The following is a 26616-nucleotide window of genomic DNA, read 5'->3' on the forward strand; positions in this document are numbered from 1 at the left end:
TGTACTAAATAACAAGAATTTTATTGGGCATAAATATGTCAGTGATACAAACAGCTGTTAAAAAAAATGATATTGTTAAACTACAATAAAGTTCACCATGGTCCTGAGGATACTAATGAGGCCCGAGCCAGGGTGGCCATGGACCTTGGTCCCTTACTTCGAACTGGCTCACATGATGCTTTCCTCCCAAACCCCCAAGACATTGGTGGGAGGAGGTTGGTGGAAGATGGTCACAGAGGTGCCTCACCAGAAGGGAGTCGGCCACCCTTCAACACAAAAGAAAGTTGTCGAGTTGGATGTCTAAATGCGAGAACAATGTATATGACAGGAAGATCAAGTTTAGTGGCACAGGAAATCAAGAGATACAACTTGGAAATTGCTGGATTGAGTGAAACTAGGTGGCTTGGGTGTGGAAAAGTAAGAATAGAGGATGTGTTGTTCATCTATTCTGGTAAAGACCAGGGAGAACATGAGAGAGGTGTAGCAATTGCTTTGAGTAAGAAAGCTGAAAAAATGTTGGAGCATTATGAATGTATTGATGAGAGAATAGTCACTTGCAGGTTGCGAGGTAAATTTACAAACATCACCGTTATACAGGTGTATGCCCCTACTGAAGAGAGTGGAGAAGAAGAGAAGGATGAATTTTATGAAAAGCTAACTGGAGTTATACAGAGGGTTAGAAGACATGATATGTTGTTACTGATGGGAGATTTTAACGCTAAATTAGGAAGAGAGTATGATGGCTTTCAGGGAACAATTGGAAAATTTGGAATTGGAGCTAGGAATGATAATGGGAGAAGACTCCTAGAACTATGTGGTGCATCTGGGTTATCTATAACAAACACATATTTCAACCATAAATTAGAGCACAAAACTACATGGGTGTCGCCAAATGGATTGGCACAAAATTTGATAGATTATGTTATTGTAAATCAGAAATGGAAGAAGTCTATATTAGACACCAGAACTTTTAGGGGCTGCCGTGTTCCTTCTGACCACAAACTCGTAATATCCAAAATTAGAATAAAGTTACAGGCCAATCAAGAAAAAAGGAGAACTATAAAGTTTGATGTGGATAAGTTGAGAAATGAAAGAGTTAAACAACAGTATGAGGTGAAGGTAGGAGGTAAATTTGCGGCATTAATTGGTATGGAAAATATGGATATGGATTCAGAGGAATGCTGGGCAATATTAAGTTCAGATACTAAGGACGTAGCAACAGAGGTGTTAGGTTATAAGAGAAGTAACAGCAAACCTTGGTTCAGTGATGAAGCAAAAGTTTTAAGTGAAGAGCAACAAAGGTTGAGAGTTCAAATGGACGATGAACAAGACCTAGAGAAGAAACAACAACTAAAAAGACGAAGAAATAGAAAGCTGAGAGAACTAAGTGATAGGATGAAGCATGACCAAAACATGTTTTGGAAAGAAAGAGCTACCGAAGTTGAAGTAGCTATGGAAATTGGCGAGAGCAGGGCTATGTTTGCAGCTGTGAGATTCTTGAGGAACGCAAGCCAGAAAAAGTTTGGAGGGAGTGATGGCATGTTGGATGAAGATGGGAACTTGGTCACAGACGAAATGGAGAAAAGGAATCTGTTTGCAAGGTATTTTGAAAGACTCCTAAATGTTGATACTACCGGTAGGGATGAGTGCATTGCGGATTTAAACGAGGCTCTGGAGGTACAAGAAGAAGATATTAGTGCAGAAGAGGTGAAAGAGGCCTTAAAATCTGTAAAAAATGGAAAAACTGCTGGCGTGTGCGGGATAACTGCAGAGATGCTAAAAGCAGGAGGACGAAGGATGATAGAGGCATTAAGAGTTGTTTTTAGCATAGTTTGGAAAACAGAGGTGGTACCAAGTGATTGGAAAAAGGCAATTATGATACCAATATATAAAAATAAGGGAAGCAAAAGGGAGTGTGGTAACTATCGGGGCATAAGTTTACTGTCAGTCCCAGGGAAGATATTCATGAGAGTAATACTTAACAGAATAAGACCTATAGTAGAAGAGAAACTTAGAGAACAGCAGTGTTTTTAGAAGTGGAAGGTCAACAGTGGATCAAATTTTCACCTTAAGGCAGATAATTGAGAAGAGATGGGAGTATGCAAAGCCAATATTCTGTGCTTTTATAGACTTGGAGAAAGCGTATGATTCAGTATGGAGAGATGGAATGTGGAGAGTGGCAGAACACTATGGTATACCACTGAAAGTGATAAGGATATTAAAGAACTGGTACCAAGGAGTGTGCAGCTGTGTACAGCTGGATGGACAGCAAAGTGACTGGTTCCCAGTTGGAAGTGGGCTAAGACAGGGATGTGTTATGTCACCCACCTTGTTTAATGTATATATTGACCATATAATGAGAAGAGTGATGGAGAACGAAAACAGAGGGGCTAGTATTGGTGGAGAAGTTTTTATGGATTTGGACTTTGCTGATGATGTTGCGTTGGTTGCTGATACGTGGCTGGTGCTGGTAGGTATGGTAATGAGGATGGAGACAGAGACACAGAATTTTGGATTGAACATCAGCACAAAGAAGAGCGAGATCATGGTTGTGAGTAAGGATGATGATTGGGTGCATATGGAGGATATGACAATCAGAGGACAGGAACTCAAGCAAGTTGAGAAGTTTGTTTACTTGGGAAGTGTGGTAACAGCAGACGGGAGGCAAAAGCTCTTGCTGCTCCTAGAAAACTAGGAGCAGCAAGAGCTTTTGAGGTTCTGAGAAAAAACGTTTGGTCAAGGCATGAAATCAGCTTGAGAACTAAGATGAGAATATTCAATGCAGTAGTACTACCAGTCCTGATGTATGGCTCGTCCACCTGGGCACTGACCAGAACAGAGGAGAAAAGGTTGGATGCTTTTGAGATGAAACTGCTGAGAAGGATACTTGGCATTAAATGGGATGATTATGTTAGAAATGAAGACATCAGGGTGAGATTGAGGCAAAGGCCAGTCAGTACCAGGTTGAAGAGGGGAAGGCTGAAATGGTTTGGACATGTTGAGAGGATGGATGGGAATAGAGACCCCAGGAGAGCACTGAGAGCAGTACAAATAGGAAGAAGACCGCTGGGTAGACCAAGAACGAGGTGGATAGACATAATTGTCAGGGATCTTGAGGATGAAATCCAAAACCTAGAGGAAGCATGGGAAATGGCTCGGGATAGAGACAGATGGAGAGGAACTGTATCAGCCTTATGCCACTGGCCAGTGGCGGGAAGATAAAGTAAAGTAAAGTAAAGTAACATACTTACCTGGCAGATATATACTTAGCTATAGCCTCCGACGTTCCCGACAGAATTTCAAATCTCGCGGCACACACGACAGGTAGGTCAGGTGGTCTACCTTGCCTGCCGCTGGGTGGCGGGTGTATGAACCAATCCCATCTTCTAATCAGATTTTCTCTTCCACCTGTCTCCTGAGGAAAGGCTGGGTGGGCCATTAATCGTATATATCTGCCAGGTAAGTATATACAAAACTTTATTGTAGTTTAACAATATCATCTTTGTACATGAACTTTCCTGTCAGATATAGTATACTTAGCTGATTGGCACCCTTGGTGAAGGGTAAGAGACAGCTAAATAATATAGAAAAGGGAAACAACTGGTGTTGTAGGATATAAAAAAAATCTTGGTTCTTACCTGTTCAGGCAGAAGACTTCATGGATACTGTCTCTGAGTCTGCATTGCCTGGAGAGCTACAGCGAGGACGTGACCTGTTGCTGAAAGACTCTCGGATCTACCACCGGGATTTCTGATCCACTTATATGGTAGAATCCAAGTAGGATCTTGTCAAAGGGAACTCGTCCGCTTACTTGACAGAACCTGTCCATTACTACTGCAAGGAGCCAAAACCCATCCGACCACCGAACCAAACTAACTAGAGTTAGCACTACGACAAGAAAGGGATGCCTACCTGCATCCTCTTTCAGACAACCATAAAAAACATAACAAAACAAGGGGGTATATAACTGACAGTTTACTTGTGAACCTAAGTTCTGGAGAGAAGAGGCAAGGCCTTTCAGACCCACTGGTTTTGCTATGACACACCCCTGGCTCCTCCCCCAGACAGCCGTAAGCGAGCACAAACCACGCCCATCGGGGCGGAGCAACCAGAGACATGCGAGTTGACAGAAACCAAACCGCCATATTTAAAGTTGCAAGTTGCTATGAAGTATATCTGTACTTACCATTCCATTTTCCTGTTGTGAGATTTATTTGAGATTGCAAATTACTACAAGTAGTAACTTAAAAGTTCCAATTTGTGAATTTTAACATTTTCCATTCCTCTTTATATTCTAAGATAATATAATGTGACAGTAGTTCACCTCCCCTTTCCAAGACATTCCTATCTTGTTACCTAAAAGTTGCATCTCCTCTAAATGCAAGGATAAGAGTCTAAGTATACCTTAAAGAAATTTATGAATAATTGAAAAATGTTATGGTTAGCCTTCAGAAACCTGTAAGCTGTTGACTTTTGTATGCAATTACTTTACAAATCCTTTATTTCCTCCAGAATGGTCTCCTCGGTTACGGGGGTAGGGTCGGAGGGTGAACTAGACCCTGGGTCTGAAAGGCCTTGCCTCTTCTCTCCAGAACTTAGGTTCACAAGTAAACTGTCAGTTCTAGAGAGAGAAGCTTCAGCCTTTCAGACCCGCTGGTTTTGCTCAACCGATACTTCAGGGGGCCTGAAGATGAAGTCCTGCAACGACTGCTTCGAAAGCTCCCTGTAGACCGAGGAGAGCATAAAATGACCCAAATACAGAGTTGCTTTTCCAATTCATTCTAGTCATTATCTCTTGCACCGTAACTCCATTATACATCATCCTTGAAGCTGCTTGCCCTCTGATAGAGTGGAAATTGGTGGAGTGTTTTCTGGCATTGGGATCAGCTCTGAAAATACAGTCCCTGAATAGCTGCCTCATCTTTGGAAGGGACATGATTTTGAAGTTTTCATCCAGCCAAATATGGTCTTCCCTATCTATGTTCCTTTCTGCACAGATTTTATTTGTGTACTCCAGATAAAAGTTTAATTGTCTAACTGGAAAAATTTTTGGCTTGGTAGGGTGACACCTAAAGCTGAATTCAATAGGAGTGTAATTGTTTCTCTGATTCTTGGCCATGAAGGAAGGGTGGTTCCTTAACACAATGGTTTCTGGCGTGAAAGTGCTCCTGGAGATATAGAGATGATTAAATTGGTTAGCTCTCAATGGGCAAGCCAAAGCTACGAGGAATAAGGTCTTCTGAATCATGAGCAGCATAGAATCATCTCTTGTAGTGTTGAGGAAGGAAACCACTTTATCAAGATCCCAGCCTGGAAATTGATGAGAATTGCTGGGTCTTCTTCTATTTACTCCATCAAGCATAGCTTTAATATACTTGTCTTCTGCTAGACAATAATTGGGAAAGTATCCCTTCAAAACTGGTCCAAGAGCAGCTCGGTATCCTTTTAGTGTGTTGTATGCTAGGCCCTTGTCTATTAATTCATTAAAATAGAGTAGCACTGATAAAAGAGGGAACTTCTTGTTACTTCCATATTTATTGTGTATGAACTCTTTTAAAGCTACTGAAGAGATTTTGGTACTTGGCCAAGGAGCTGTCTCGTAAATTGGAAGTAATTTTGTTGCATATCTCTGGAGGAAATATGGAAGGTAGTTGATCTTTTATATTCTGAAGGCGATCAAATTTAAGTGGTGTTCCCTAAGGGTAAGGTACAGTCCATATGAAGTATCTGGCAGCCTTCTGCTTTGACTTTGTACTTCCGGTATTCCTTGGAGACTGTCTTGACTAGGGGAATCCATGGTGCCGTTTCCTGGGAAACAGTGCAGAAGAGCATGTTGTTATTACATTCGTTATATATCTTAAAAGCAACTTTATGCAGTAAGAAGCCTGGGGGAAAAGCATAAAGAGGAGAAAAACCTTCCCAGCTAATGTGAAGAGCATTATTACTGATTGCTTTTGTGTTGGGTACAGAAGAACAAAATCTTTTACATATAGAATTAAAGCCATTGGTGAAAAGGTCTATTTCAGGAGAGAAATTCATATCTGTGCAAATTAAATTGAATAGATTATCGTCAAGAGTGGCTTCTGGATGTATGGAACCAAAGTCTCTCGATAGGGAATCAGCCATCACATTCCTTTTCCCTTTAATCCATATAGTTTGAATGTCTATGTTGTATTTTCCTTTGATGTTTAGTAACACTTTGATGGCTTCCTGGGCCGATTTGTTCCTAATGCTACCATGTTTTTTGACCCAACAGTTTGTTACTTGTGAATCTATGTGAATTAGTACTACTTTGTTTCTTAGTTTGTCTCTGAAGTGTTTTATACAGTAAATGCATGCAAGTAGTTCTCTAATGTATGTGCAGAGTATTCTCCTTTTGTAGCCATGTATTATTAGTTGAGAGTATGCCATGCTCTCCTACTAATGCTCCACCCTAGCCAAAGTTGGATGCATCTGTGAATAGTTCTAGATCTACTTGATTATTAGGAATGTTTATATCACTATACATGTTAGTCTGTTTCCATTCTTCTGGAAAGGATTTGAAAGAAGGAGGAATGATTCTATATCCTTTAGCAAAATATCTATGAAATCTGTGAAGGAATTTAAGATGGTATCTACCATAAAAGGTGTAGTAGGAACAGAAGTAAGTGATCCTATCAATCTTCGATATAATTTGAGGTCAGATCTGTTCAAGTTGGATACTGTATTGGCAAGCCTGATACATTTATCAATGTTTTTCTGCATTGGTCTCATTGTTTTGTTCTCCAAGTTATAATGAACTCCCAGGAACTCTATCTTTTGCACTGGATGAATAACAGACTTTTTAATAGATATTTGTTTGCCAACCCAGCTCCGTGAGCACTTCAATGACTATTTGGATGTGAGCCTCGCATTTGTGAAAGTCATCTGCCAATATGAGTATATCATCTAAGTAGTTAAAGATGAGTATATTATATTTCTTCCTAATGTATTTAACTACTGTGTACATTAGTTTGGAAAAGATGTAGGGAGCTGTCTTTAACCCGAAGGGAACAACCGTCCATTTGAATTTACGCTTTCCTAATTTGAACGTTAAGAATCTTTGAGCACTTGAATGAAGAGGGACGTGCCAATAAGCGTCCTTTAAATCAAGTCTACATGCCCAGTTGTTTAAATGCAAATAAGGGAATATAGTTTTAGGTTTCAGCATAGAGAAAGAAGGTTTCTTGATCATAGTATTAGTAAGGCATTTCATATCGAAGATTAGGCGAATGCTCCCATCGGTTTTAAGCTTGTAAAATATGTGGTTAGAGTAGTAGAAAGAATTTCTGTTAATTTGTTCTATTACCCCTAGGTCTAGTAATCTGTTACATTCTCTCTCTAGTATTATTCTCTTGCTAGAAGAATAATATCTATCAACCCCTAATCTTTTCAAAGTCTTTTGAGCCTTATTTTTATTGGTAAATGGGAGTCTCACACCCTTACTGATCAAGTTGCATGCAAAAGAAGAATTTGGGAGTTTTTGCCAATTTTTTAATTTATTTGTCAATGACCTACCTATCCCACTTACTGGAGGGGCGTGAGAGGTTTCCTTGGAGCTAGAGGCTTCTGTAGGGAAATTTAACTCTTCCAATATCATTGAATTGTTAGTGGGTACATTTGCCAAATTTTTATCTTTACTGTGTAGCTCCAGGTTATTTTCCTCTTGGTCCGAGCAGGGCTCGATGGTATTAAGAATTAAAGCATAATTAGTTTTGTTTCTTATCTTTGACGTCTGAATTAATTGCTGTCTGTCCCCCTGTACTCCTTCCACCTCTTCGGCCACCTCTCTTGATACCTCGCCTGTAGGGATTGAACCTATTCCTGAACCCAAAGCTTCCCCTGAATCCTCTGTAAAAGTTAAATTTCCCTCTTGGGGTAGCCCTGATGCTTGCGAAAGTTGAACCTTCCACCTCTAGAGATAATGTCCCCTCCTCTAGGAAGGGGACCGCCTCGAAAGCACGAAGCAATAGCTTTCCTTTGATCATCTGATAAGACCCATATATCATTAGTTTCAGCTTTAATAATAGCATCTCTGGTATCTAAATTGAGGTTCCTGGGTAAAGATCTACTTCTGAATGAGCGGATTAAACTTTTAATTAGATCAATGTGTTTCCTGAAAGGCCCAATTATCACTTTAGTAATGAAATCAATATCGTTAATCTTAGAGGGGTAAGCTAATTGCGCCAGAGCTGCATGCCCTTGAAAAGAAGATATAGCCATTTTAATGTTTTCAATATCAAGGTGAAATTTCTTCTTGAATCTTCATTAAACAACCTGCCACTTGGCCAAAAGTTCAACTTTGGCAAATTTATCAATTTGAAAAGGTCTGCAAGTTCTTTATTATGATTACAAACAAAGAATTGATCATGAGAGTTCTTGTCTCCTTCACTTAATGTTAATGCAATTAGGGAGTCATTTAATTGTATATTCCCATCTCTATGAATGGAGGGCACAGCATTAAAATTGTTAGATATATAAGTAGGAATAGGTTTGTTAAAGGTAAGCGGGTTAAATTCTTCATAGTCACTACTATCTTCATTATAAGTTGTAAATAATTCTTCATTTGCATTCTCAGGTAAATCTACTTTACGGCGAGGGCGCTTAGGAGGAGGAGTATTGTCATTCCTTTTTGCAGTCGAACCACTTCTGCAATAGGAGTGAAAACCTAGACTCAAATTTGATAATAAAAGTTTAACTGATGTCTATAATATGGCTCATGAATTTACAAATCAGGTTGGACAGCAGCAGACCTAGAAGGCTGAAGCCAGGCAATCGGGTTCTAGGCTCAAATGGCCTTCATCGGTTAATTCAGGTCAATCGGCATCCTCTCACTAATATCCCATACTTAAATTTATATAGCCTCTACAGTAATCATCTTATATTATTTATATAGCCGACCTGTCAGAAATTCTTAAGACGCAGTTCCTCTGGTAAGGGGTAAACCATTATATCGAAATGAAACGAGTGTGATATAAAATTCTACCCATTAGCTGAGGTAGGCGCAATTATACCGCATTTGACAGGAACCCCTCCAGTTAAATGTCGACGATAGGATCTCGGTGGGATAGGCGGAAATGAGCGGCTAATAGGTAGCCTAGATTGACGTAGTATGTTAAACTCAAAGTTAGAAAAAGTTAGGCTAGTTAGGCTACTCGGCCCTTTGGAACACAAGGCAAAACTAGTTAACACCTCACCTTACAACATTAATTACCTTTGGCATATAAGTATCTAGCCCTTATAATGTTTAGGCTCACTTTACAACATTAGCTTTTAGGATTATATGATAATGTACTTCGGTCTCGAAATTTATCTATTCTCAACTTTTACGATTATAACTACCACACGGTCCGTTCCGGCTCATTGTTTACCTTTTACTGCCATGTTGTGACATCATCAGTCTATATTCGCTGCTATCCAAGACGTTTTTATATAAAAACAGAATATTAAACCTTACCCTTTCTCCACTAGTTTCAATAATGTTTGATTCTGTAATAATAACAATTGAAGAATTTCACTATTGGAAGGTTCCTGGCTGGTTTCTTCCGTTTTGGGACATCTCTTCTTTTTGGGTTGTGCCGGTGGAATATTGTCATCATCACTAGTTTCGCTAAGATTATGCACATCTTCTGATACTACGACTTTTTTGGACATTTTAATTGGTTGATTAAGTCGTTGTCCCTCGTAACAATAATTAAAGGAGGGTTGTAGTAATGGTGAGGTGTAACAGGTGTTGCCTGTGTCCTGTCAACTTCAAATATGGCGGTTTGGTTCCTGTCAACTCGCATGTCTCTGGTTGCTCCGCCCCGATGGGCGTGGTTTGTGCTTGCTTACGGCTGTCTGGGGGAGGAGCCAGGGGTGTGTCATAGCAAAACCAGTGGGTCTGAAAGGCTGAAGCCTCTCTCTCTAGAAATATAAATGCCTAACAAGGATAAGTTCCACCTCCCTGCCCCAGCAACGAATCCGCAGATACGTAAGGACCTAAGGCGAAGCATTTGTCATAAGTAATCTTCACGTCCCGTAAGTAGTGGTTTGCGAATACTGATTGGCATCTCCAGAAGGTGGCCTCCATAAGGTTTCGCACAGACATGTTTTTGCTGAAGGCCAGCGAAGTGGCAATGGCCCTCACTTCGTGGGCCTTAACTTTAAGCAGCTTAAATTGTTCCTCATTGCATGCCACATGCGCTTCTTTGATAAGGCTTCTTAAGAAGAAAGACAGAGCATTCTTCGATAAGGGTCGACTTGGGTCTCTCACAGAGCACCAAAGGACGTCCTTATTGCCCTTAAGTTGTTCTTTCCTCTTCAAATAATATTACATAATTCTTACCGGGCAAAGAGTCCTCTCAGGCTCTTCCCCTACTAGAGAAGACAATCCTCGAATCTCAAAACTCCTGGGCCACGGATTTGATGGATTCTCATTCTTTGCCAAGAATGAGGGGAGGAAAGAACAAACTTGACTGGTCTTTGAAGCTGACATTTCCTTCAATGGCTTGCAGCTCGCTCATCCTCTTGGCGGATGCTAAAGCCATAAGGGAAAGGGACTTCTTGGTCAGATCCTTGAAAGAGGCTGATCTAGGAGGTTCAAACCTAGATGAGCTGAGATACTGAAGTACTACGTCAAGATTCCAATTGGGTGTTCTTGAGGAAGGCTTCTTTGTTGTTTCAAAAGACCTAATCAGGTCATGCAGGTCTTTATCTTCTGAGATATTAAGGCCTCTGTGTCTGAATACTGCTGCCAACATACTGCGGTATCCCTTAATTGTAGATACCGCCAGTCCACATTCTTCCTTAAGAAAAAGGAAGAAGTCAGCAATTTGGGTCACAGAGGTACTGGAAGAGGAAACTTTCTTCCTCTTACACCAACGTCTGAAGACATCCCACTTCGACTGGTATACTCGCAAGGTGGAAGACCTCCTAGCTCTTGCGATTGCTTTAGCAGTTGAAGATGAAAAGCCCTTCGCTCTGACGAGACTTTGGACAGTCTGAAGCCAGTCAGACTGAGAGCGGGGAGGTTTTTGTGATACCTGTTGAAGTGGGGTTGTCTGAGTAAATCGTTCCTTAGAGGGAGCGATCTTGGAAGGTCCACTAACCATTCCAGTACCTCTGTGAACCATTCTTGGGCCGGCCAGAAAGGAGCGATTAGTGTCATCCTCGCTGAATCTGACTCTGCGAATTTCTTCAACGTTACTCCCAGGATCTTGAAGGGAGGAAACTCGTATACATCCATCCCCTTCCAATTTAGAAGCAGTGCATCAATCAATATCGCCCCTGGATCCGAAATTGGAGAGCAGTACAGATCCAGTCTTGCATTTCTTGAGGTGGCGAAGAGGTCTATATGCGGCCTGCCCCACAACCTCCACAGGCTCTGGCATACATCCTGATGAAGTGTTAACTCCGTGGGAAGGACCTGCTCTTTCCTGCTTAGGAGATCTACTCTAACATTCCTTTCCCCCTGTACGAATCTGGTGAGAAGCCTGACTCTCCTTTCTTCGGTCCAAAGAAGAAGGTCTCTTGCTGTCTCGTACAGAGAGAAGGAATGCGTCCCCCCGTTTCCTTATGTATGCCAGAGCTGTGGTGTTGTCCGAGTTGACCTGAACGATGGAGTCTCGGACGTGGGACTCGAAGGCTTTCAAAGCCAACCACACAGCCATCAGCTCTTTTCTGTTGATGTGCCAGGCCACCTGGTCCCCCACCCAGGTGCCTGACACTTCTAGAGTTCCCAGAGTCGCCCCCCAACCTGTCTCCGACGCGTCGGAGAACAACACTAGGTTGGGGTTCATGGATTGCAGAGACAGACCCTGAACAAACCTATTGGGATCTGTCCACCACACAAGTTTCTCCTTGATCTGCCGAGTTACGGACAGAGAGAACGTCAAACCCTGAGAACGACGACTCCAATTCTGATGAAGAAAGAATTGGAGCGGTCTCAGATGCAGCCTTCCTAGGGAAACGAATTGCCCCCGCAAGGAGAGCGTCCCCAACAGACTCATCCTTTCCCTAAGAAGGCTGTTACTTTCTCGAGGCCTTGGGCTATCCTTTCCGGAGACGGAAAAGCCCGAAAACTCTGAGAGTTCATCCGGATCCCCAGATAAATGCACTCTTGCTTGGGGATTAAATTTTATTTTTGGAAATTGACTAGAAGTCCCAGAGAACTCGTCAAATCCAAGGTTTTCTGTAAGTCCTCCAGACAACGTTCCTTCGAATTGGCCCTTATAAGCCAATCGTCTAGGTAAAGGGATATCCTCACCCCTTCCAAGTGAAGCCATTGAGCTACATTCCTCAAGATTCCCGTGAAAACTTGGGGGGCTGTCGAGAGGCCGAAGCACAGGGCCCTGAATTGATACACTCTTCCCCCCATCATGAACCTGAGAAACTTCCTCGATGAAGGATGGATCGGTACATGGAAGTAAGCGTCCTGTAAGTCCAGGGGAACCACCCATCCAGTCCCCTGGACGAAGAGCAGCCAACACCGATGACGTGGTCTCCATCGTAAACTTCTTTTTCTCCACAAAGAAGTTCAGGCCACTTACATCCAAAACCGGTCTCCATCACCCCGAGGATTTTGGAACTAGGAAAAGGCGGTTGTAAAAGCCTGCTGACTGAAGGTCCGAAACTAGTTCTATTGCCTCCTTTTCTAGCATCTGATCTACCGCTAGACGGAGGGCTTGGTTCATGGTGGGGTCCCTGTACTTGGCCGTCAACTCCCTTGGAGTGGTCGTTAAGGGAGGTCTTGAGGTGAAAGGGATGAGGTAACCCCTTTTTACGATTGAGAGGGTCCAGGTATCCGCACCTCTCTGGGCCCAGACTTCTGCAAACCTTAATAGTCTGGCACCCACTGTTGTCTGAAGGACTTGTTCCCAATTTTGATGTCTTGACTGACTTAGAGAAAGTCTTCCCTCTCCTGCTGGGTCGTCGTCCTCTAAACGAAGAGGGTCTGGAGGAAGAACCCCCCCGAAAGGGTTCCTGAGACACTGTCTTCTCCTTTCTACTCTTGATGGGGAAGGAGGGACGAGGCTTCCTCGCTGACTGAGCCAGAAGGTCCTGGGTAGCCTTGGCTGAAAGTGAGGTCGATATATCCTGGACTAGCTTTTTGGGAAACAGTTGAGCGGAGAGTTGGGAAAAAAGCAAAGAAGACCTCTGTGCGTGCGAGACGGACTTCGTCAAGAAGGAGCAATACATGGATCTCTTCTTGACCACTCCCGCACCAAACCAGGAAGCGATCTCGCTCGCTCCGTCCCTTACGGACTTATCCATACGGGATAATACGCAATGAAGATCTTCTGGAGAAAAAGTCTCTGGAGCCTGCGTCTTCCTAGCCAAGACTCCCAGAGACCAATCCAAGAAGTTGAAGACCTCGAGTACCTTGAACATTCCTTTCAGAATGTGATCTAGCTCGTTCATGCCCCCAAGTAGTCTTAGCTGAGTTAAGAGCCGATCTCCTGGTAGCATCTACTAAAGCCGAAAAGTCCGAGTCGGCCAAAGAAGGGAGACCCAGACCCAAGGGTTCTCCTGTCTCATACCAAAAGCCAGTACGTCCAGACAGTCTAGACGGCGGGAAGGCAAACACCGTTCTCCTCGCTTCTTCTTTGGAGAGCAGCCAAGATCCGAAGCTCCTAAGCACCTTTTTCATGGATAAGGTGGGCTTCATCCTAACACACGATGATCCCTTCATTGCCTTGGACGTCGAAAACAATGAGTGAGGAGGAGGAGGAGCTGTAGGGCTAAGAGAATCTCCAAATTCCTGAAGCAATAACTCTGTGAGTTTCTTATACGAAGAAACTGCTGCCGTTTTGTTAGCTTCTTCGTCAGAGCCATCCTGGTCTTCTTGTAAAGGTGAACGAGGAGGATCCTTTGAAGAAGAGGCGGTCCTATCAGGAGAAGAGCGTCTAGTCGATGAATGTTGTCGTACTGGAGAAGTCAAGTCAACAGGAGATCGATGAGTCGAAAATGAAGAATGCCTATCAGGCCTGGACTGTCTGAGGGAGGACTCCCGCTTCGAGTTAGCAGATATCTTGAAAGAAAGAGAGTCTGGGCTCCTACCACGGGGAGAACCGTGTCCAGAAACAGAGCGCTTACATGGCGGAGAGCGCCTGCGAGAATCCTGGCACCTGTCACTAGGAGAGCGGGTACTAGGGGCCGAGCGCCTACTAGGAGTAGGGCGCTTGAGAGGCTCTTGGCGCCTATCTAGAGGAGAGAGGCTGTCAGGAGCAGAGCGCCTACCAAGTGACGAGCGCCTACCAGGCGAAAGGTGGTCACGAGGCTCTTGATGCCTATCCAAAGGAGAGCGGCTGCCAGAAGAACGCCTACCAGGCACATGGCGCCTGCAAGGCTCTTGACATCTGTTAGGAGAAGAGCGCCTAACAGGAGAGAGGCGCCTACGAGTCTCTTGATCCCTATCGAGAGGAGAACGGCTGCCAGGCGACGAGCGCCTGCCAGGAGAAGGGTGCCTGCGAGGTTCTCGGAGTTGGTGAGGAGAAGAGCGTCTTGAAGGAGTCATAGACCAGAGCCTGCTCTGCAAGGAGCGTCTATCTACGATAGGGCGCACACTTGAGGACGAATGTTTGACAGGAGAAGAGCGTCTGCCGGAAGAGGGGAGCCTATCCAGTGAAGAGTCATCGCCAGCCAAGGAGCGCCTGCCAGAAGCCTGGCGCCTGGAAGAGGAGGAGAGGTAGCCAGGAGAGGGGAGCCATTCACGCGAGCTCCTTCGCTTGGCAGAATCCGCCCGTCTAGATCTCTTGCCTGGTAGCGAAACGTCCTTCCTCCTACGAGATCTACTAGTCAAGGAGTCAGCCAGGGCCGAGATCTGCGCCTGGAGTCCCGCAAGCACTCTAGTAGGAGACTTCACAGGCAATAGGGCTCCTCAGGAAAAACTTCTGGGCTGGAAGCCAAAGAACTGCAGGGCGCCTTCCAAGCTCTCTTCAAAGGGCGCAAAGCATCCGGGGAGTTCCAGCCGCACTTCGGTGAGGGCGAAGAAGACGAGGAGAAGCATTGACGAGGGATCTCCTTCTTGATACGATCCGAGGCAGCCTGGGAACGTTCTTCAGGATCTGCCGAGGGAACGCCTGACCGGTGGGGGCTCTCCCTAGCCTTCCTGCGGCTTTCGACTTTCCTCCTCCACTGGAACTGGGAGTCTGGAAGAGGTCTAGGCCTGGAAGCACTAAGGAGCCGGTCAGACGCACCCTCCACAACACTGGGGGCACTGCACTGATCACTAACACTGCCACTCTTACCTTGCTCTAATAAGCGAATCTTCAACTCCATGTTACGAATCGTAGCTTTCAAAGCTGCCGCCACCAAAGACGAATCTTCGGCTTTGGTGCGGGGAGCAGGGGCTGCAACCTGGGAAGGAGGTTCTACTTCTACATGAAGGTTAGGGTCAGATTCTAATTCACTAACTCTAGACCTACTCGAGCTTCTAGAGGAAGCTTTGCGCACCCTATCTCTCTCCAACTTCCTTAAGTAGGAAGAAAGAGCCTTCCATTCATCCTCATTCAACCCCTCACATTCCTTACATGGGTTAACCCTCTTACGCGGAAGCCCTAAAAATCAAAACCTCTCCTGTATGCCGGCGCCGGTTTGGAGTGAGCGCGGAAGCGGAAAAATTTTTTTTTTCAAAAAATCACAGCGCGCTTAGTTTTAAAGATTAAGAGTTCATTTTTGGCTCATTTTTTTGTCATTGCCTGAAGTTTAGTATGCAATCATCAGAAATGAAAAACAATATCATTATCATATGTAAATAATACGAGATATGGTAGCGAAAAAAAAAATTCATAGATAATTGTATTCAAATCACGCTGTGCAGAAAACGGTCAAAGCTAACGAGTTACTTTTTTTTTCGTTGTATTGTACACTAAATTGCAATCATTTTGATATATAATACATAGTAAAACAATAAAAGCAACACCGGAAAAATATTATCACAAAATGATGTACGAATTCATAACGCGCGGACGTAAAAAAATGTTATTTTCAAAAATTCACCGTAATTCTAAATATTGTTCTAGAGACTTCCAATTTGTTTCAAAATTAAGACAAATGATTTAATATTACGATACTGTAAGAGTTTTAGATTAGAATTGCAGATTTCGACCATTTCGGACGAGTTAAATTTGACTGAATGTCGAAATTTTTATATATATATTTATTTATATGCACATATTTCGGAGATGGAAAAAGCTACAACCTTCACTTATTTTTTATTGTATTTTTCATGAATTTGCGCACATTTTGATATATGAAACTCTATAAAACGGCTAATATGAAAAGGAGCAAATATTAGGATAATGCGATGTACGTATTTCGGAGACTTGCGGCCGCGAATCGGCGCGCGGAGTGAAGGTAAATATATTTTTCAAAAATTCACCATAAATCACAATATTGTTCTAGAGACTTCAAATTTGTTTCAAAATGAAGAAAAAAGACGGAATATTACTAGGCCGTAAGAGTTTTAGCTTACAATTGCGTTTTTCGACTATTTCGGTAGAGTCAAATTTGACCGAACGTGATTTTTTTTCTATTTATCGTGATTTATATGCAAATATTTTGAAAAAAAGAGAAAAGCTACAACCTTCAATCATTTTTAGTTGTATTCTACATGAAATTGCGCACATTTTCATATATAAAACTTTATGTAACAGCTAATTTTAAATGGTGCAAACATTTCGACAATCGCACAAAAAAAATTCTGATTTTTTCGGAAGAGTTACCGCGCGGACGTAAGGAAATTTTTTTTTTTTTCATAAATTCACCATAAATCGAAATATTGTGCTAGAGACTTCCAAGTCGTTGCAAAATGAAGGTAAATGATTGAATATTACTAGAATATAAGAGTTTTAGCTTACAATTGCGTTTTTCTACCATTTCAGTAGAGCCAAAGTTGACCGAAAGTTGAAATTTTTGCACTTAGCGTTATTTATATGAAAATATTTGGAAACTGATAAAAGCTACAACCATGGGTTGTTTTTTGTTGTATTGTGCATGAAATTGCGCACATTTCCATATATAAAACTTTATGTAACGGCACATTTAAAAGGGTGCAAACATTAGGACAATCGCACGAAAAAATTTATCGGAAGAGTTATCGCACGAACGTAAGGAAAAAGTTTTTTCATAAATTCACCATAAATCGAAATATTGTGCTAGAGACGTCCAATTTGTTGCAAAATGAAGGAAAATGATTGAATATTACGATAATATAAGAATTTTAGCTTACAATTGCGTTTCTCGACCATTTCGGTAGAGTCAAAGTTGACCGAAGGTTGAATATTTCAAAACTGATAAAAGCTACAATCATGAGTATTTTTTTTTTGTATTTTACATGAAATATCGCACATTTTCATATATAATACTTCATGTAAAGGATAATTTAAAATGCTGCAAAAATTATGTCAAAGTTGCAAAAATTATGTCAAAGTGACGAAATAATTTTTGAGATGTGTCACTGATACTTTTTAGTGCGATAAGAAAGAAATTCGCGCTTCCCAGCATCCCCCAAGGCGCGTGATTCAAAAGTTTTCGGCTGGTAGGCCTATAAGTATTTTTCCGCGAATTTTTAAAAAAACTTTTTTGAGCCGACGTATGATACGTCCAATCGGCATACGGGAGACATTTTGACTCGACGTTTAATACGTCCAATCGGCGTAAGAGGGTTAATAAATGAGCACTCATTCCCCCTACACTTCATACAAACAGTGTGAGGGTCCACCGAAGCTTTCGGCAACCTCACCTTACACACTTCCACCGAACATACCCTAAACATAACAGGTGTCTTAACTACTGTATCCAAATCAGACATGATTAAAGCAAAATCCAGAGCAAAGTAAAAAATGGCCCACAAACAGCGTATGCCAAGCCAAACAGAACTAAAATGTCACCAAATAAATCCAAAATGATCTCCAGGCAAGCGAGAACGAAATAATCTATCAGAAGGAACCCACAACAGTTGTCGTCGGTCCCGGCGATAGAGAAAATCTGATTAGAAGATGGGATTGGTTCATACACCTGCCACCCAGCGGCGGGCAAGGTAGACATCCTGACCTACCTGTCGCGTGTGCCGCGAGATTTGAAATTCTGTCGAGAACGTCGGAGACTATAGCTAAGTATATATCTGACAGGAAAGTTCATGTACAAAAACCAATTGTAAAAGTTGGTAGACAAAGTTTAAGAAATATATTTAAAATTCTCATGAGGACATCAAATGAGGGGGATGAAGAATAGTTATCCAGAAAAGAATGGAAATACAAGGACAAAGACCTGTAAAAAAGGGCCAGAAAAAATTGGAACAAGGGGATGCATAAGTATCTCCATCTCTTGGGTGTTCAGGCACAATGAGAATATGCAATACAGTGAAGAAATGACAATTTTTAACCAATTTGGTATTTTTTTCATAACTAACAAACCTTCGGTCTTAACATTAGGATATACTAGCGCCAAGCTGGAAACCAGTAGAATTAAAATTAAACTTGTGAGATCCAGGGACTATTGGCATCTATACCAGGTCAGGCATGTAGTACCCAGAATGCCCTCTGCATCCCGTGACCAGCCAGTTACTTTCCTACCGCCTTTAAGATAAGACGTGATTACTTTCTATCTGTTTTAAGGCCGGTTTAAGTTGGCTCGATTTTATTCAATTTTCACTTTTTAATTTTTCTTTCTCTGGGTGTTCTCAGTGTGGGTGTGATCTGATGGGTGTGTACGTTATGAGATGGAGAATTTGGCTTCACCAACGGGAATTTCTTCCAGTTCTCGGAAGAGACAAAGGAAATGCCCTGGAGTGAGTGGGTTTTTAGCCTCGAAAACAAAAACTGATGAAAAATCACAGAATAAGGACACTCAAATCACTGAATTGAACTTACATATAGTATGTATACTATAACTTACCTATAGACTCTGCTGCTGGTACATTTCGTCTTTTTAAAAGCGTTTCTTCTCTTTTATTTTTTCTCAACTCAACAGTGACTTCTGTTCTTCTTCTTCTCATCTCCTGAAAAACAATAATACATTAGAAAAATTCAGAAAGAAATTATGCTAATCAACGATACAAAACAAAGGAGCATCATTACGACAAACTACACAAGAGTTTGGTTGTCATAGATTAGAGAATGGCTCCATCACAGATTACTCCTTGCATAAAGGTGATGGTACTCTCAAATGTTCTTTAATTTCTTTATCAGTGAACCATTACAGGGCAATAATCTAACCTGGCATAAGTTCGAATATTTAGCATCATCTAGAAAAGACCTGTTCTGAATTACAATAAAATTCTTAACTACTGGATCAACTCTCCTTCCAGTTCCCAATATGTTTCGTTGGTCACTGATAAATGATCACGTGTATCAATAGTAATTTTAAAAACCAAGGTGATATCTAATTTAAATAAAGTAGTATATAGTCATTATACAATTAACAAGCATGTCTAGTACTATACCTCCTAGAACATTTCCAAAAAGGGTAGCACCTAATGTGCACTACATGTATTGTATATAACCAACTCACCTATCCTCCCAGTGCATAAGAACAAAACAACACATTTTTTTTATCTGTAAATATCCATTCTATGACTCAACCACTCCCATAAAAATAAAAAAAATGACAATTTGTCTAAAAATTGCATTTTTCCTAACTATACAAACCTGAGGTCCTTTTACAATAGGAAGATACTAGCGGCAGCTGGATAGGTCGTAAGCTTTCGAACAAGGGGTTCGGTAGTTAACTGCTTGTCCGACAGGCGCGCGCAATGCGCGACTGGGAGGTAAACAAATCACTTTTGCTTTGGCCCAAGCAAAAACTGCAGAGTGAGGGGTGGCATGAGGTGGGGCTATGTGTAAAAGGACCTCAGGTTTGTATAGTTAGGAAAAATGCAATTTTAGACAAATTGTCATTTGTTCCGACACGGCATACAAACCTTCGGTCCTTTTACAATAGGAAGACTCACTTCTTGGTGGGTGGGAATCTGAGTCTTTTGTGAACAGACTGGTGTTCGCCCTACCTTGGAAGCTTCCCTGGTCGTAAGAGCGAGGGAGGGGATCCAAGCCTCTGTCCGATTGATCGGGGTGTGCACCGCAGGATCAAATCGGTCAACGACCTCTGGATCGAGTTACTAAGAGAGGGGCATGCGCATCTCTTAGTACCAGCAATGCAAGAACTTGTTCCTGTACAGGAGCAAATATAAAGTCATGGGTTTGACTCTTGTAGGCATCCACTTCCCCCCCTTGCAGAAGGAAGTAGGTGGTAATTCTGCTCCTATCCCTAGGGTAAAGGGATAGGATGGGGCTCTGTCATATAGCTCACCTGCATCTCGTCCTCATCCAGCGTAGTGACGACCATGGCCCTCTGCCCACAGGTAGAGGGGAAGGAAAAGATGGGAAGAGAGAGCCAGTCACTCACTCACTCACACATCCATCCACACAGTCACACCAGGACTCGATGCTGTTCAGCCTGCGAGGGTCTGGGTTAGCTACACAACTTGTTGAGCAGCCACCACGGGTCCCAAGGAAAAGGTATCCAAGGACCTGTGGGCAATATCCCGAAGGTAGAAGGAAGGACGTAAAAAGGTCGTCTGGTTAGACCAGACCCCTGCCTTCAGGACCTGCGCCACGGAGAAGTTCTTGCGAAACGCCAACGAGGGGCCAATACTTCTGACTTCGTGAGCTCTCGGACGGGACGTACGGATGTCGTCACTACCATCAGCCCTCATACGCCCTCCTGATGACCTCACGCAGCCAGAATGAAAGAGTGTTCTTGGATACTTCTTTCTTGGTGACCCCGGTGCTAACGAAGAGGCGTCGACACTCAGGCCTGAGGTGACGAGTTCTCTTCAGATAGCGCCGTAGCGCCCTCACAGGACAAAGCAGCATCTCATCCGCATCATTATCGGTGAAGTCCAATAGGGAGGGAATCGTGAATGACTCGAACCTGTCATCAGGGACTGACGGTTTCTGAGTCTTCGCAACGAAGTTCGGGACGAAATCGAGCGTCACGGATCCCCATCCCCTGGAGTGTCGTACATCATAGGAAAGACCATGAAGTTCCCCTACTCTCTTCGCCGATGCCAGGGCCAGCAAGAAGAGGGTCTTGAGGGTCAGATCCTGTCTGACGACTTTCTCAGGAGTGGCTCGAACGGTGTTGTTCGAGTTCAGACTCCCTAAGGACCGAGGAGTCACGTCCCGCGCACGGGGGCCAGTGGGCCTGAGTTCCCTGGGTGGGCAAGACCTCTCGAAGCTCCTCATCAGCAAGGAGATCTCGAACGAGTTCGAGATGTCCAACCCCCTCAGTTTCAGGACGAGCGCCAAGGCGGCTCTGTATCCTTTCACTGTGGGGACTGATAGGAGCTTCTCTCGGCGAAGAAAAACGAGGAAATCCGCTACCTGCTGAAGAGTGGCTCTGAGAGGAGATAGACCCCGTCTACGACACCAACCACAGAAGACGGCCCACTTCCCCTGGTACACAGCTGCAGAGGACTGACGGACGTTTCCAGCCATCTCTGTTGCTGCGCTACGAGAAAAGCCTCTCGTTCGCAAGAGATGGTGGATAACAGCCAGCCGTGAAGAGTAGGGACTGGACTGCTCGGTGGTACCGCTCGACGTGTGGCTGGGCGAGAAGGTTGTGCCAAGGGGGAATCTCTCTCGGTTCTCCTGCGAGAAGAGCCAGCAGGTCCGGATACCAAATGGCCTGTGGCCATTTGGGAGCCACCAGGATCATCCTGAGATTCGGGGTGACCAGTGCTCGACTGATCACCTTGCGAATCAGGCTGAACGGGGGAAAGGCATAGACGAAGAGGTTGTCCCACGGGTGTTGAAGAGCGTCCTCTGCAAGCTGCCCATGGGTCCGGCACGGCCGAGAAGAACACCTGGAGCTTCCTGTTGTGCCGGGTGGCGAACAGATCCACGACTGGTCGCCCCCACAGGTCGAAGAGCCCTTTCCGCCACGTCCTGGTGTAGAGACCATTCGGTCCCTATCACCTGATCCCGACGGCTGAGCGTGTCTGCTACTACATTCCTCTTCCCTGGAATGTAGCAGGTGCCGACAGCTTCTGAGTGTGCCCTGAGCCCACTCGTGCACCTGCCGTGTCAAACTGGTACAACGGGAGGGACACCTAGGCCCCCCTGGTTTGTTGACGTAAGCCACCACCGTGGTGTTGTCGCACATCAACACCACTGAGTGTCCCATCAAGCGGTCCTGAAACTCTTGGAGAGCGAGGAACGCTGCCTTGAGTTCCAGTACATTGATGTGAAGGTGCTTGTCGTTCTCGTCCCACACTCCTGAAGTCAGCAACTCCTCCAGGTGTGCGCCCCATCCCTCGGTCGATGCGTCTGAGAACAGCTGCATGTCCGGGGGGGAGTGCGCAGAGGCACTCCTCTTAAGAGGGTTTCCTGTGACGGTCGAGCCACCAGGCTAGGTCCTGCCTCACCTCCTGTGTCAGTGACACTGGAAAGCTTGGGGGATCCGTCGCCTGTGACCAACTCTCCTTTAGTCTCCACTGAAGAGACCGCAGGTGAGACGCCCGTGAGGGACTAACTTCTCGAGTGACGACAGGTGTCCGATCACGACTTGCCATCGCTGAGCTACCTGTTCCTGCCGAGACAGGAACTGGTTGGCTGCCTCCCTGAATCTGCTGATCCGCGAGTCTGCGGGGAAGACTCGCCCTGCTACCGTGTCGATCAGCATACCCATGGGGACTTCACCTGGTTCTTGGGTTCGAGATCGGACTTCTCGAAGTTCACAACGATCCCAGATCGCGACAGAACTCGAGCAGCCGATCCCTGTCCTGTAGCAACTGCGAGCGGGAGCTCGCCAGGACTAACCAATCGTCGAGATACCTCATCAGACGTATCCCGTGCGAATGGGCCCAAGCAGACACCAGAGTGAACACTCGCGTGAACACCTGTGGGGCGGTTGAGAGACCGAAGCACAGTGCCTGAACTGGTACACCGTCCCGTCGAGGATGAAGCGGAGGTACTTTCTGGAGGACTGATGAAATGGGTATTTGGAAATACGCATCCTTCAAGTCCACTGAAAGCATGAAAATCGTTCTCCCCTGATGGAGTCGAGCACTGAGCGTGCCGTCTCCATCGTGAACCGGGTCTGGCGAAACAAACCGGTTCAGGGAGAGAGATCTATCACCGGGCGCCAGCCTCCCGTAGACTTTTCCACCAGGAAGAGTCGACTGTAAAAGCCCGGTGACTGATCCGTAACGATCTCTACAGCTCTCTTGCTCAGCATGGTCTTGATCTCCTGTCTGAGTGCTACGTCCTTCGGTGACCCGTGGACGTACGACTGCTGTTGGACCGGGTTGGAGGTGAGGGGTGGCCGAGATTCGAAGGGTAATAGATATCCCTCCCGAAGGACATCTACAATCCAGGTCTCGGCGCCGTAGCGCTGCCAAGTTGCCCAATGGCTGGCCAGGCACCCCCCCACTTCCGGCAGCAGGTGAGGGGGAACGCCGTCCCTAGCGTTTCCCCCCTTTCTTCGACTTCTTCCCAGAGCCTCCACGGGATGAGGAGGGCTGGGAGGAGGGCTGGTTACGGCCCCCCTTGCCAGAAGTCGAAGAAGACAGAGTCATTCCTCGGCTTCGACGCAGCAACCGTCTTAGCAGCCGAGGAAGCGCTAGCCGAGCTCTTAGACTTGGCCGCAGTCCGAGGCTGCCCAGAAGCCTTCGAGACTGCCTGGTGAACTAGACGGTCACTGTCATCAGTGCGCCGTCTGTCCACCGCAGCGTCCACCATCTCTCGTGGGAAGAGAGACGTGGAACTCCGTAAAGGTCCGTTTCGAAGTCCCAATGCCGCTTCACGCCCGGCCGCCCTGGAAACCCGAGTAAGGACAGCGTCCCTTCGTCGAAGAACCAGGTTGGCCCACAGGTTCACCGTCTGGTGGGCAAGGAAGGAGATGGCTCTTCCCCCAGACTGGCAAACTCTCCTGAAGGCCGAGTCATCTTCGGGAGAAATTCCCCGGAGTTGGCTGGCGACCTTAGATACTGTGAGGGACCACAGATCTAGCCAGGAGACGGCCTGGAACGCTGCCATGGCGGTAGATTCCAGGCCGAGTGCCTCTTGCTGCGAGAACCACAGGTTCTCGGACAGGAGCTGTTGCAGAGACACACCCGGAGTCAGCCTCGCTAACTCCGGGTTTACCTGTTTGGGCGGCATCGGATCCTCAGATGGCACGTAAAACCGCCGCTGTCGTAGCAGAGGAGGTGGAAGTAGCTTGCTAGACCTGCCAGACTTCAGCGAACCGTCCTGTCCAGAGACAAGCGATTCAACTTGGTCCAGCACTGAGTCAGCCAGCTCTGACCGCGGCAAACCCACCGTCGGTCTGGGTTCCCTCTTCGGGCCCCAGAACGACTCGAGCCGCGGACGTGGGCTCGGATGGTGGGAGCGGCGATCCTTCCCCGAGGTCGTTGTGCTGACGAATCATGCGGCAATAACCTCGGCAAAGTTCCTCTGGATCTCGGGCGTGATAGCATCCTGTGGAGTCGGACCGTCCAGTCCCTCGAACAGGAGTACCTCCCGAGACCCTCCTCCCTCAAGGGAAGGAGCAGCGACAGCCCCCTCTAGGTCTCCTCCAGCCACCTGTGCGTAAGACCTGGCTGGTCCGAGAACCGAGCCTGGTACGTACGACGACGTGGCGGGGATCCTGAAGGGCGCACCCTTCACTATCATCCTCAATACCTCGCCCCCCTCCCCGGTGTAACCCGAGGAGGGTTTGTATTGGTAGAGGCAGACCTGACGCTCCCTCCTCGCTCGCTGGCAGAACCAGCGGGCTTGGAAGACTGCAGGCGATCGTCAAACCCGCGGGGGTGGCGATCGAGCTGCAGGCCTAGTCGAGCCGTCTCGCTGTGGAGAACGGCTTGGACCGAAAGAACAGCGGCCCCGGTCTCGTGTGTCAGGAGGAGCTGGTGCTGGTCGCCGTACCCGATCGCTCTCTGTGAGAGTGACGGTCAGGCGACCGGCGAGCTCCACTGTCACGGTGAGACCGGTGCGTATCCTCACGGCGCGTCACGTCGCTGGTACCAGCCGTGGCTGGTGCCGGCGCGAACGGGGGGACCTCTTCCCAGCCTCAGACCCGTGGCCGGTCATGGACCGTCACGTCCGCCCGGGTGTAGCCAGCTGCTCGCCGCGAGAGCGAGAGCTGGTCTGGTGAGAGTCGCGTGAGCGACTGTCACCAGTCTTCCGCTCCGTGCCGTGAACCGGACGCTGAGCGGACTCAGAGGTCTGGTTCCTGGCTGCACGGTCGCTGGTAGGCGACCGTACACTCGGTACCTCTCGCGAACGAGCGGCCGAGACGGATCCTGCTGCTGTGGCCGAACCACTGACAGCAGGTGAGGAAGTGCCGGTGTTAGCCGGCACCCCTCTGGTCCCCGTAGTCTTCTTCCTTGCGGGAGAAGAGACGGGTCCTGCTCCCGAAGGAGCAGGGCGACCAGCGGAAGAACCCCCCGTCTCACCAGAGCGAGACGGGCCCTTAGAAGCTCCCGAAGAAGACTTCTTAGGGGGGGGGGAGGCGACCTTCTTCTTCTTAGGCGGGGGAGCCTTAGAGGAAGAAGGGGAAGAGGCGGCAGACGACGACGACGAAGAAGACGATGAAGACGACGACAGACCTTCCTCCTCTTCTTCTTCTTCTTCGTCAACCTCCTCAGGACCGATGTCAGGTCTGTCATCCAGGACGGAGCCGGGGCTGCTGTTGCCGAAGCGACAGGGCCCGGACGTACCTGTCGAACAGACCAGCATCGGGAGCAGCGGCGCCAGGAACGGGAACAACATCAGCAGGTGCGGGCATCACAGGAACGGCAGCAGACACGGCAGGAACAGGAACAGGAACAGCAGCGGTGGTCACGGCAGGTACGGCAGATACAGCTGGTCGAGCCAGCGGCACAGACGTCATCGGTACCGGTGGGAGGTCCAGGGGCGAGCTCTTCGGACACATGAAGTCCGGTCCGCGGCAGCAGCGGCAAACCCAGGTGGCGGCATCACACTCCCCCGAGTTACGGCGACTGGCCCCTGCACCGATGTTGTTGGTGTTACAGAGACCGCGTGCTGGGTGTACACCAGGTGAGGAGGTGACGCGTAGCCAGGTGTGTCAGGGTCGTGGTGGTGGTGTGACCGTAGCGTGCGTAACCGCCACGGAGCCAGCGAGATGATAGAGCAGCCCCTGGACACTCGGCACGCCCTGCAGTCCCAACGACGCCCACATCCTGTCCGAGGTCATCCTTCACGGCAACCGCACCTGAGGAGGCAAAAGTCGGGTGATTAGGAGGATCCTCTACCCGCTCGCGCGAAGACGAGCGGATAGAGGACCCAGAGTACAACTCTACGTCGGGGTATCTAGCGCCCTCCTCCACACTCGACACATCGGGAGAGGAGAAGGACCTAGACACCCCCCCCGAAGGGGAAGGCGCGAGACGTGGAAGTTGAGCGGGCGGCAGGAAAGAAGACGAAGTGTCCGTCACCAAAGGAGTCGCGGGAGAGCTTTCCGACGACTCCTTTGCAGGCCTTCGCTTCTTCCTGCCCTCATACAATGTCCACTGCGCCTCCGACCAGTCCATACAAACATCACAGGGCTCGGCCCGGGTGCATTCGCGCCCCCGGCACCGAGCACACAAAACAT

At 46.4% G+C, this 26616-nt stretch overlaps 1 protein-coding gene and 1 long non-coding RNA gene across 2 annotated transcripts in view; both read right to left on the reverse strand.

The window, feature by feature from the left end:
• Window positions 1-26616, reverse strand: part of LOC135207329 (importin subunit alpha-4-like) — a 67828-nt gene that overhangs the window by 19833 nt on the left and 21379 nt on the right. Inside the window, exon 2 of the mRNA XM_064239031.1 lies at window positions 18898-19000. Within this exon, the coding sequence (XP_064095101.1) occupies window positions 18898-19000 (103 nt within the window). The remainder of the gene's footprint in view (window positions 1-18897; window positions 19001-26616) is intronic.
• LOC135207330 (uncharacterized) lies at window positions 7401-9727 on the reverse strand. The gene is made up of 2 exons (XR_010312954.1): window positions 9476-9727; window positions 7401-8667 (listed from the first exon to the last, which is right to left on the reverse strand). It is a non-coding gene; the product is annotated as an uncharacterized LOC135207330 (long non-coding RNA).

Source organism: Macrobrachium nipponense, chromosome 32 (assembly GCF_015104395.2).
Source record: "Macrobrachium nipponense isolate FS-2020 chromosome 32, ASM1510439v2, whole genome shotgun sequence".
Classification (NCBI taxonomy): Eukaryota; Metazoa; Arthropoda; class Malacostraca; order Decapoda; family Palaemonidae; genus Macrobrachium; species Macrobrachium nipponense.